General features: G+C 44.7%; 1 protein-coding gene across 11 annotated transcripts in view; it reads right to left on the minus strand.

Moving 5' to 3' along the window:
• Positions 1-12,894, minus strand: part of SMARCAL1 (SNF2 related chromatin remodeling annealing helicase 1) — a 53,083-nt gene that overhangs the window by 12,737 nt on the left and 27,452 nt on the right. For 6 of the 11 annotated variants that reach the window (XM_086341149.1, XM_086341193.1, XM_086341157.1 and 3 more), the window contains 2 exons: positions 8,498-8,638; positions 4,949-5,167 (listed from right to left, as the gene is read on the minus strand). In XM_086341149.1, coding sequence (XP_086197275.1) covers positions 4,949-5,167; positions 8,498-8,638 — 360 coding nt within the window. The remainder of the gene's footprint in view (positions 1-4,948; positions 5,168-8,497; positions 8,639-12,894) is intronic. The other 5 variants (XM_086341168.1, XM_086341205.1, XM_086341192.1 and 2 more) reach the window with 1 other exon arrangement.

Here is a 12,894-nt window from a genome sequence, read left to right on the forward strand (position 1 = left end):
CCTTTTGGTCAGTATGTAGCAAAAGTCTTCAAAATATGCCCATATCCTGTGATGTGTGTGTGTGAGTCACTCAGTAGTGTCTGACTCTTTGCAACCCCATGGACTGTAGCTTGTCAGGCACCTCTGTCCATGGACTTATCAGGCAAGAATACTGGTATGGGTTACCATGCCCTCCTCCAGGGGATGGTCCCGACCCAGGGATTGAACCCAGGCCTCCTGCGCTGCGGGCAGATTTCTTTACTGTCTAAGCCACCAGGGACTCCCTATCCTATGATACAGCAACTCAATCCTTAACATTTATCTTCAGGATAGAAATGGAGGTACACAAATTCAGATGTAAACCGCCTTTTCAGTGTAGTGTCATTTAGAATAGTGAAAAATGGAAATAACTTAAATGTCCAACTACAAAGACTGACAAAATTATTATACAGACATGTGAGAAAATATTCTGCAGTGTTCAAATTATTGTTGTTATTTAGTTGCTCAGTCATGTCCAACACTTTTGCGACCACATGGACTGTAGCCTGCCAGGCTCCTCTGTTTCCCAGGCAAAGATACTGGAGTGGTTGCCATTTCCTTCTCCGGGGGATCTTCCCATCCCAGGGACCGAACCTGCATCTCCTGCATTGAACAGGTGGGTTCTTTACTGCTGAGCCATTGGGGAAAACCAGTCTTCAAATACTATGTTTTAAAAGAACATACAACAACACTGAAAAGTGCACAGATATAGTTTTGTAACTTGCTTTCTCCCCTACTTGATGTATGCTTATAAGATCCGAATTCTGCTTTTAAAACATGTATGTTGCAATATCATATATTAATGGATACATATGGAATCTAGAAAAATGGTACTGATGAATCTATTTGCAGGGCAGGAACAGAGACACAGACATAGAGAATGAACTTGTAGACACAGTGGGGGAAGGAGAGGGTGGGATGAACTGAAACAGTAGCACTGAAATACATACATTACCATGTGTAAAATGGATAGCTAGTGGAAAGTTGGTATATAACACAAAGAGCTCAACCCTGTCTTCTGTGACAATGTAGAGGGGTGGGATAGGGGTGGGAGGGAGGCACAAGAGGGAGGGGATATATATGTATACTTATGGCTGATTCATGCTTTTGTGTGGCAGGAACCAATACATTATAAAGCAATTATCTTCCAATTGGTAAGCCTGGCATGCTGCAGTCCAGGGGTTACAAACAGCTGGACATGACTTAGTGACTGAATGACAACAACCACCTCCTCCCAATTAAAAATAAAAAAATAAAATATATACGCTGCTTATTATGTACATAAGTTCTATGTATATTGATATATAAATAATAAATATTTTAAAGCAAAATACACATAGATTTAATAGAAGAAAATACCCAAATGATACATGTCAAAATTATCAAAAGATGGGTCAATTTATTTTTTATCGTATAGTGATAAAAAACATTTAATAAATGCGACCCTGTGGACTGTAGCCTACCAAGCTCCTCTGTCCATGGGATTTTCCAGGCAATAGTACTGGAGTGGATTGCCATTTCCTTCTCCAGGGGATTTTCCCAACCCAGGGATCGAACCCGGGTCTCCCGCAATGTAAACAGACGCTTTACCGTCTGAGCCACCAGGGAAGCCCACATATCATAAGCACTTTTCTTGATCAGACTTTATAGAGTAGATATCTGCTGTATTTTTAATGTAGGAGAAATCAATAGTTTATCTTTTAAAAAAAAAAGAAGCTCCCCAAACTGAGTAGACATAATATTAGCCCAATAACTATCTTACTTCTTTTGCCAGCCCTGGACTGGGAAATTTTAAATAACCCGCATTCTTTGTTCCTGCCTCTTAGACTTTTACTAAATTAGATCCACCGGGGTTCTGAATTTCTCTGTGTGGGAATTTGAATGGATTGTCAAACAGCAGAAAGGTGAGCTGATACCATCCCCAGGAAGTCTGCGTGAACCAGTTCCATTTTTCTGCTCCTAGTCTTGCTGATCAAAAAACGGCTTTAGACAAAGGATGATTACAGTCAGCTTTTCTTAGCTGGTGAAAAGCTATCTATTATTTCGGCTGAAAATGAGAAAAAGCTTTCGCTGTACGTTATGTTTTATAAATTGGCTGCTTCACCTTGGCTTCTGTGATTTAAAGCTTTTCAAAAAATGTCATCCTCTGGATGGGAAGGTGTGAGGGAACAAAGAAAGAACCGCTTTTTGACAGGTTAGCCGTGCTTTGCTTGAACCACCATAATGTGTAAAATCACAGGGAAACTTGGGGCTGCAGAGTCACTATTAAAAATGGGGGTGGTGGGGTCCTTTCTGCAGATTCACAGACTCAACACACAAAACCATGATTCTCCAGTTTAACTCTTTCAATTCAGGGTTTCACAGGCAGTCAGGGCTTGGAAGGCACGTTGATGGCCATCTGGTCCAAGCCCCCACAGACACTGGTTCTATTTCCTGGGTTGAGTGGGGGATGGACTGCTCCCAGCTGGATCCATGGTTTGCAACGCACTAAATCTGTGGCTTTATGGTAAGAAAGGTTCTAATGTTCTAAAGGCTCATGCTCATAAATTCATTTGCTACTTGGATTTTCCATTATAAAAAATGAATTTACATTAAAGAAGACAAAAGAAAACAACATTTTTCAAGAATTTATCCTATCAAAAAGAATACAGTATTTTAGCACCATGCTGAAGGCAGTCTTTATCTATTCAATTTCTCTCTCTTAAAGACAGACTTAAATTTCCCAAGACACCAAGGAAGCACAGAGCAATTCTCAAGCACTGTGCTGAGAAGGGCTCAAGGGCTCTTCTCCACTGGATTCTTGAAGAATTACAGTGCAATTTAGGGTTTTTTTTTCACAATCTGAAAAATAGCTTGAAGACTCTGGGGTGAAGAAGCAGTGACAACAATCACACAACAGGTGGGATTCAGAGCAACCGCCACCAACCCTTTGCACTTTTCCAGCACCAAGCCCAGGAGGCAGGTTGTGGCTTCCCTTTTCAGGGAAGAAAATACCAACAAATCCCAAAGAATTTAAGGGACCTGCATAGCCACGGGGAGTTATAAACATCCAATATTCCTGATTTCCATGGCTCAGCCTAGTCAATTTCACATCATCCCCTATTAATTCAGAAATCAAACATGCAGGTTACACCTGAAATCATAAAGTGCCACTCACCTAACCGTGCACATTGGCCTAAAGTTTAAAATCCTTTCAAACCTTGCTGCACTAAGTTCAAGATTCCCATACTTTTTTTTTGGCTATTCTGCACAATTGACAGTTGCCTCCTGACCACTTAAAATGACTTTCGTCCTCAATTCAAGTCCCCACTGACTGCTTGTCAGTTGTCTACACTGGCTGTTCTCCATCTGGTTCGAGAGGTGAACTGGTGCAGGCAAGGCTGTTCTCTGGAAACTCCCATGAAATACTGATAGACTCTCTTCCACCACACATACAAGGAACTGAAACACTTCATAAAGCATTCTATAAACATTCATACCTTTGCATTTAAAAATAACATGCATCTGAATTTTTTCCATTAATAGTATATATATGCTATACATGTTCATTGGTTTTCTTGTTTGGTAGATTTCACTGATGGGCAAAAGTTAGCAGACTTGTTAATCGCTTAAGAAAGGTTTAAGAAAAAGCTTAAAATTGAGAAAAAATTTCCATTCATTGAGTTTTTATCTCAATGAATGGAAAAGGCCACTGACACTGATTCTAGCAACAGAACACCTTAGTTCTTCTGGTAGTTCCACGGAAATATAATTTGAGAATCACTGGTCTGTATGTCCACAGTGATGTTATGGAACCTTATTTGAAAATTCCACAGCAAAGAGATTATGCCTGCTCATTTCCTCCAGGCCACCCAGATTATTGTGTATAATATAGCATAAGTTAAACACAGCTGGATAAGGTATTAATATCAGTGCAAAATCCTACACTGTTTCTTAAAAGCTACTAGCCAGTTTTGCTCATCACATGGGAAGATAACATTAAAAAAAAGGAATCACACATTCTGTCTCTTGTCATTTTATTTATTTTGTACTCTCCCAGGAGGCTGGTATCTCATTTAGATCTAAGTTTCTGTATACAGGGTAATACCAAGCCCAGATAATGCCTTATGATAATGTCAAAAAATGTCAATGACTGCTATTTTCTTGGGAATGAAAATTGCAAGGTTTTTATCCCATGAGGACAAAAACAGAGCTGGTACAGATTACTTTATAGCACTTAGCACAGTGTGACACCAAAGGCAGATAGGAAATGAAAGTGTTTTGAAAAGATAAAGCCACCGTAGTGGAGAGAACCCTAAAATACAGAGCTAACAGCCTTGCGTACAGCATCAGCTCTGCCATGGAGTAGGTGTGAGACCTTGGTCGAATCCCAATCTCTGTGAACTTCAGTTTCCCTTTCAATAAAATGGAGGTGCCAACTTCCTGCCAACCATAAATGACTGTAATAAGGACTAAAAGGTAAGAAGGTTTGAAAACTCTGTTATATAAATGTTAACTTGTTACTTTGACTAAAGCAAGTGACATGGGATGGTTCGAGGGTTAACATGTACACCAAATACCCTTAGGACTAATTTCTAACAACTGTGACTACACAGAGGTACCCTCAAAATACACTGAATGCAAATTCCAACTTTCTTAGAGGCATTCAGAATATGTATCACCATCCTGTCGTTCCCCTGGGGTTTATTTTTATGACTGTCCATCAACAGTGATCTACCCAAGGAGTATGCTGAAAACTCATGAGAGATTTGGGAAGCAGACTAGATAGGCTGAGAAATGAAGCAGGCTCACCATCCTGGCCTTGGGAGGTAGGGAAAGGTTACAGAAAGACAACAGCAGGGGACTCTGGTCACCCCCACGGCGCCCCTCCTGGGAAGGAACGGCAGTGCCCACGTGGACTTCCAAATCCCCATCTGCTGCCCCGACTCACAGTTTTGTCCTTGGTGGTCATCTCCTTGGCGGCAGCATCCAGGGCGGCTCTGGTCCTGGCGTTGATCTGGCCTGGGGCGACCACCACCATCTTGCGCTGCTTGGCTGGGAGCTGGGAGAGGACATCACCCTTGAGGCGTCGCAGCATGACCGCCTCCTCTAGCAGGAGCTTCAGCTCCCCCAGGTTGGAGGAGCCTGAGTAGTCCCATCCCCAGGGCTGCTGTGGAGGCAGAACCAAGACACAGCCTGTGAGACTCCTCAGGACCTGGGGACAGGGCAGTGACCCCCAGGGACAACTTCCTCACAAGGCTCTCTTCCCCTGGCCTTGTTCATAGAACTTCAATTGGCTTTGAGGGATGAATCAAACCTCCAGGAAATCAAATGAGAACCAGGAAGGGAACAGGAAGAAACAAAGTTGGAAATGAGGTGAACCAAAAATGTGTATCATGGCATCCCACAATTTGGTTTTAAGCTTTCTAGCAGCAAAGGGAAGATGTCAAGTGGTTTGGTGCCCGTTACATTCAAGAACAAGCGAGAGGGACTCCCCTGGTGGTCCAGTGGCTAAGACTCCTTGCATCCAATGCTAAAGGCCTGGGTTTGATCCCTGGTTAGGAAACTAGATGCTGCAGCTAAGACCTGACTCAACCAAATAAATAAATATTAAAAAAAAAAAAGAACAAACAAGATATTCAGCTTGTCAGGCTCTTCCTATGCATCAAATGAGCTTGAAAGACTCTTCCTCAGGGCTTCTCCCAGAGTCCACTGCCCAAGGTAATAGACGATGCTGTGATATCTTTATTTGATGGGGTTGACAGGGATTTATTTACAAAGCTGTTCTTCCCCAGTGTGGGTTTCACCAAGCACGACCTGGTAGATGCCATCACAGTGGCCACAGTGGTGGGGGCAGAAGGGGAGAACCAGACCACAGGTGCAGCCGCATCTGGTTAAAACCAGAGGTGGGTTTTAGAGCACCCAGGCCGTCCTTCATAAAAACGGTTCCTTCATCCAGCAGCTCACAGGCGGCGGCGAGTGAGATGCCTACTTGCTGCCATACAGCTGGAGGGGACATTACCAATTAAAAACCCTGCCCTTCGCTAACAATCTTACCAGAAATAGGACTGACTTCTACGGTCTTGTAGAAAATGAGGGAGCCGGGGTGCCTGCTGCCTTAGGGTTTCAGCTGCTCATTTTCCCTCATGCCTCACCCTACCCTGTACTGTGAACCGCCGTGGGCAGGGGCTAGGCTTGCTCATTTTCGAGGGCCAGTGGACCTAGAATAACGGTGGAGATGTGGCAGGTGTGCTTTGCTAAACTAGAGACAGGAAGAGACAGCCAAAGGTAGAGAAATAAAATGATCAAAAACTGCTTCTTTCTTTTTAAAAAAAAATGCTCTGAAATCAACTGGAAGTTCTCAGCAAATGCATTCACACCATGGGGTGGAAAATGAGCTCAGTATGGGGCATTCTCTTCAGTGGCTTCTTTTATTGCAAGAATCTGGCCACAATTAAAAAAAAAAAGTAGATCTGGCCTACTGGCTGCATTATATAAAAATCATGCCAGGAACAAATGGATATCACAATTAATTTAGGTATCATGCTCCAACATTCTAATATTATCAGCTCTTAATCTTGCAGGTTAAAACCTGATAATACCAAAGGTTTTAATATATGGGAAAACTACACTTCAGCAAGCTTTTACTGAAAACTTATCAGGCAGCAGGCACTGGGCTAAGTGGAAGGAAGGATACATTGGTCTAAGTGGAAGGAAGGATACAAAGATGGGGAAGGTACTAACTTTGTTTTCTCAGGTGCTGGGGCAGCAAGGAGGAGGAAAAGGGTGAATTTGAGGATGTGAAGGACTGCAAAGATGGTGGCCAGGAACACAGGGAGGGATGCTGTGGTGGTAAAGGCAATGAGCTCTGCTTCTAGCTCTTACCACCCCTGGCTCAACAAGACACCATCAGGGACCAGACTGTCGAGGAGGAGAAAATCCTTTGCAGAAAGTGGATCACTTGCAAAGAGGACAGAGGTATAAATCACACATGGGAGCTTTGAATGATCAAGACAACCGTGTCCAATCTAATTTGGACTGATCCACAGGGAAACTTAGTTAAAGAAGTGTACAGCTTTAAATACTTTCAAGGACAGAAATTTCTTGCCTCAGTGACCAGCTAAAAATGGTGTGCAATTAAATTTGCCAGGCTCCACAAGTTACACGATAAGTACTTTGAATATAAGTGGATATTTTTAAAGTACTTGGAAAGCTTTTTTCTTTTCAGGAAGTATTTTAAAATAAGGCAGATGATCTTTTTTATGTCATGAACTTGTACAGCAAGGCTCTTCTCTCTCAGGTGGTGTGGGGGGCAGCCACTTCTCCAAAGTGTCAGGGCCAGCCATGCAAACAGCAGCTTGGCGTATTTGTGATTTGGTCACCAAACAGCAATCCTTGAGGTCTGAAGTAACAAGGCTTTTGAGTTGAGCTAGAGCCTCTGTGACAGGGGCACCACCCGCAAGAAAGAAGCCGGCATGAGAAAGTAATTAACTAAGGGGGAAGTCTGAGGGCTTCCTTGGTGGCTCAGACAGTAAAGGGGGAAGTCTGGCATCTGACTGTTTTTTTCACTCTTTTATTTCCCACAACATTAATTTTTTTCTTCAATTTAAAAAAAAAATTGAGGTTTTAGAAATCATGATAGCATTTGTGTCTACAAGGTTTGCTCTGCCCTTTTTGGAGAAGAGAGGCTGTGTGGACTGCGGCTCTGTGAACTGCAGCTCCAGGGGCAGCCGCTCCTCTGGCTCTGTATTCACAGACAAATAATCGGTAGGTCAGAGGCTTCTGGCCTGCGGACCAGACACAGTTCACCATCATGAGTCAACATCTACGAGCCAAGGCGCACTGCTGCAAGCCCACCAGGGCAGCCTGAGACCACGCCCCCCACTCCACCTGTTCAAAGGCATCCTCTGTCTTCCATGCACCAAGCAGGGGGGCCTTGGCTTCATCTAAGCTCACCTCAGTGTCCTCCAGTCGGGCAAGAGCTGCAGGCTCTCGGAGCTCCAGGCACCTGCGCACCGCCCACTGGTCGCTTTACCAGAAAATATTATCGAGCATTAGAACTAGGAGGGGCTGCTCTTGTCTTACCATAGAGGACACTCCAAGGTCAGAGTGAGAGGTGAGGCGGAGCTAAAATCTGAATCCAGCTCCATGGCCGGTCCCTTCTGACCACGCCATGGCGGAAAAGAAGGAACAAGAAGGAAAGTGTGACTGTTGTATTTAAAATGGATAACCAACAAAAACGTGTTGCATAGCACATGGAACCCTGCTCAGTGTTATGTGGCAGCCTGGATGGGAGGCGGGGTTTTGGGGAGAATGGATACATGCATATGTGTGACTGAGTCCCTTCACTGTCCACCTGAAACTATCATGACATTGTTAATTGGCTAGACCCCAATACAAACTGTTTTTTTGGTGTTAAAAAAATTATAAAATAAAAAAGGAAAGTGTGACAATCAGGGTGAAGGGTGGGTGGGGAAGAGAGGGAACGGAGAATAAATACCCGCTTGGCGCCACAGTAGCGAAGTCCAAAGGCATGGAACTGAGGGAAGAAGGTCGGCCTGACGGCGAGGATCTGCGTGTAGAGCTCCGCCGGCCGGGACATTGCTGGTGTGCCTGACAGTAAGATCACCCTCTTGGCAACCTAGAACACAAAGAGCCAAAGACGCTGAGGCACACACAGGACATACAGGGCACGTGCCCAGCACCCTCTCACTAGGAGCTGGAGCCGATGGCCCCAGAACAGTATATTCCATGGAATCCTGCACGAAGGAAGACCTTTGCTTCCTGGCATTCTGACCGTCGGTGCTTCCCAAGTTCACTCGTCTTAGACCCAAGGATCTAGATTCCAAACTCACTAAGACTGGTGTCACTCCAGGGCTCTGTGTGGCATCAGCCTGGGAACTCTAGGCGAAGGTACCACCATCAGAGAGAAGGAGCACGTGTGCTCCGAGAACGTCACGGTTGGACCCCTTAAGAGGCTGGGCGTCATCTTCCACGCTGCCTTGGCCGAGCCCTCGGTCCACGTCTATTTAAGCACTTAGCCCCTTGCACTGAATTCTATCTTGCCTGACTCCCTCAACTAGACGGCAAGCTTCTTGAGATCAAGGACTGAGCTGGGTTCACCTTGATTTTCTGCAGCACAGTGGCTAGCACTAAGCACTCAGTGGGTATCCACTGTATGCCGAAAAACATTCACAAGGAGGCTAACCAGTGTCCTAGGGATGGCACAGTAAACACGAGGAATCCAGCACTGGAAGAGGAAACATGGGAGACTGCAGCAGCTCTGAACTTTTTCCAGGATGGATTTCTGACATCCAAGCAGAGCCTGTGATCAGACAGTGGTGCCTAGGACCAGCCCTTTCTCACTCCCAGGAGGAAGAATCCACGATGGCCTGTGTGTTAAGCCTCCATTTGATTTTCTTTAGAGGAAAAATAGAAAAAAACAACAACAAAAAGTGTCACTAACCCAGCTGCACAATGCTTTGAGCCTGGATATCCCTGGCTCAAGTTCGTTTCGCAGTCAATAAGGACTTTAAAAGGTGGGACCTGGATCCATCTTCCCTAAATGCAGTCCAGGCCTGCAGCAGGCTGCTCAGCCAAAGGCAGGATGAGTCTAAACAGTTGGTCGATTCCAATGACAGGCTTCAGATTCCTCATTACCCTGACATCCACCTGACCCAAGGAGATCAGACCCCAAATCCTACTTCTTACTCAGATGAGAAAGAGGGTGAGGGGAAAAAAAAAAAAAAAAAAGGAGACACTCCCCACCGGATTAGAACGCAGAATGGTCAAAAATCACTGGAGGTAAAATCCATTTCAGCTCTGGGAAGGGACCCTACAGTGGGGCTCAGTTGTCTAGAAACAGCTTGCTAACCACTGTAACCTTGAGTTAATGACAGCAGCATAAGGCAATTGCATGCAGTCAATCATCCAGGGGAGGAAATTAGGTTTTCAGATGGATACATGGCCTCATAAAAATAAATAAATAAAGGTACAACAGAGGGAAGAAAGATGATTCTTTATAAATATACAATATATACCTTTCTCAAGATGCACTTCTGCCCTCTGAGCAACCACCGATACCTAATTCCATTATGACAGGAGAGCTATGAATTTCTCCAGCTATAATTTTCCACAGTTCAATTACCCAGGCCTTCTAATTTCCTGCAAGGTTTGATGTAGATTCATTAAAATAACAAGGAGCTTCTTGAATGACGCCTGTGGCATCGCTTGCCTTGGCTCAAGACTATTTCAATGAGACGGGAGAAATGAAAAGTCTTATCAGTAAGAGCAAATCAGCTCATCATCCTGAACCTATTCCCCACATCACTGGCATCACCGCTGCTATAGCCTGGGGATGGAGTCTGGGTAGCAGCTCACAGATTAGCTGATGGAAATTAACTCCAGGGTTCTCTGCCAGGGAGTAACAGGCCAGAGTTACTATGGAGTCAGCCTTCCCATATACTGTCCAGACCCTATAGGGCGTGATGGGACCGATGAAAATGGATGCTTGTGGGTGTTAAAAAGCAGAGGCAGCATTATGGAAAACGAAAAAGGCCAGCTTTGAAAAGAAGCCAACAGGGCGTCTCGTCTACTATGGAATGATTTAAACCGCTCAGCCCCAACACGGGTCACTGTCATCGCCGTCACACGTAAGGCCGTTAATCACGCCCGGCTGCTCAAGGTGTGGATGTCACCCTCCACCTCCGGAACATCCCGTTTAGGAAAGCAGAAATGCATACAGCTACACCAATCCACACTGAACTGAATGCCTTGAGTTAACTCTTACTGAACCCAAGAAACCCACAGTGGAATAACGCAAAAAAAAAAAAAAAAGATTTCTCTTTAGTGTCAAGAGAAGTTAGATGATTCTTACAAGCAGGGGATTCCTTCTGCAGATGGCCTGACCACCCTGGGGGAGAGAGCAGGCCCTCCAGCTGACACCACTCCCTCTCTGACCTGAAGAGGCAAAGAGCCATCTCTTCAGAACGCAGAGAGGCTGAGTTTCCTACTCCCTGCTTTTATATCACAATGAAAAGATGGCCACAGGGCTTTCCTGGTGGCTCAGACAGTAAAGAATCTGCCCACAGTACAGGAGACCCGGGTTCGATCCGAGTCAGACAGATCCCCTGGAGAAGGAAATGGCTACCCATGCCAGTATTCTTAAGCGGAGAATCCCATGGACAGAGGGACCTGGCAAGCTATGGTCCATAGGGTCACAAAGAGTGGACACAATGAGAGACTAACACACTTCCCTTGCTCTCAAAGAGTGTTTTTACAGGGCTTCCCAGGTGGCACTAGTGGTAAAGAATGTGACTGCCAATGCAGGAGACATTAAGAGACTCGGGTTTGATCCCTGGGTCAGAAATATCCCCCGGAGGGCACGGCAACCCACTCCAGTATTCTTGCCTGGAGAATCTCATGGACAGAGGAGCCTGGTGGGCTACAGTCCATGGGGTCGCAGAGAGTCAGACACGACTGAAGCAACTTAGCATGTATGTAGTACTGCATATAACACCCAGAGCTTGGCTACAAATCCACCAAAAGGGAACGGATGATACACTTTACGACAGATTTATGCAGCAGAAAACTACTTGTGAGAATGAGATCCTGTCATCAGTAATGAAATGGAATGATTACCAAGATACAGCATCAAGAGGAAAAAGAAAGGTAAAAAACAGTGGTAGAATACTCTAGGGAGGGAGATACGAAACACACATCATGTCCTGATGTGGGCACAGACCAATGTTTAGAACTAAACCAAGGGACTGGGGATTCAAGGTGAGCACAAGTTATTTTTCAGTGTACACTCCTTTGTACTATTTGCATATGCCATCTGGTGAAACAGCTTTAATGAAAAAGGAAAAGAAAAAGCTCATACACCGTAGATCACTAGTCTCATCTGGTCTAGCCAATCAACAGAGATGCAAGGACTCTACTCACACAGAAAGAGAAAAACCTGTTTATTAGGAAGGATGGTGGGATTCTTTCTCTACAGAAATAATCTAACTGGTTTAACAATAAAAAGCACTATAAATAAAACACCACGAAAGAAAACTCAAACACACACCTCACAGCTCAACAGGGAAAAGTCTGACACCCTTCAGGGCTGAGGTCACGAGGAGAAAAAGACCGTGTGATGATTTGGGCTGAGCGAGAGTGAAGATGGTGATGCGTGGCCAGACTGAATTTCAGAGGCAGCTGTCAGAAGGTAAGATCACTACCCAGAAATTCCGAATGTAGGAATTTGTCCTAAGAGGACAAGGTATGCAAGCTATGAATATACGGATGGTGTTCACTTGCAGAATTATTTATAACAGCTAAACAGTGTCCCACGCTAAGGGTTAAGTTATGGGATGCAACCATACCACATATAAGCCATTAAAAACGATCTTGTCCTACAACTGACGTGTCAGAAAAATAACCAAACTGTTAACAGAAGTTTTCTGTGTTGGGAGGGATGAAAGGTTATTCTATTTTTCTTTTTTTTTTTTTGTGGCCATGCCATGCAGCATTCAGGATTCTAGTTGCCCAACCAGGGATTGACCCCCACCCCGCCCCCGCAAATCCCCACCCTCTGACAGTGGAAGCTTGGTCTTAACCACTGGATCACCGGGGAAGTCTCAAGATTATTTTAGTTTCAGTTTTGTCCCATATAGCTTTCTGTCTTGCTTGCTTTCACACAACTGAACACCATGGGTGTGACCTGTACAGTTCCACTTAAGCAGATATTTTTCAACAGCAGGTTGAAAATTCAACCACACGGATGAATCTGAGGATGTGGGGGAACCACAGATACGGAGGGCCAACTAACTATAAGCAAGTTAAAGGCGGACTAACCTCCCCGTTGTTCAAGGGTCAACAGGAAATGAAAACAGAACCACTTTGTTTAGCAGC

The sequence above is a fragment of the Bos grunniens genome, chromosome 2 (genome assembly GCF_055505025.1).
Source record: "Bos grunniens cultivar Pamir isolate PY7600 chromosome 2, Bosgru_T2T1.0, whole genome shotgun sequence".
NCBI classification, from domain to species: domain Eukaryota; kingdom Metazoa; phylum Chordata; class Mammalia; order Artiodactyla; family Bovidae; genus Bos; species Bos grunniens.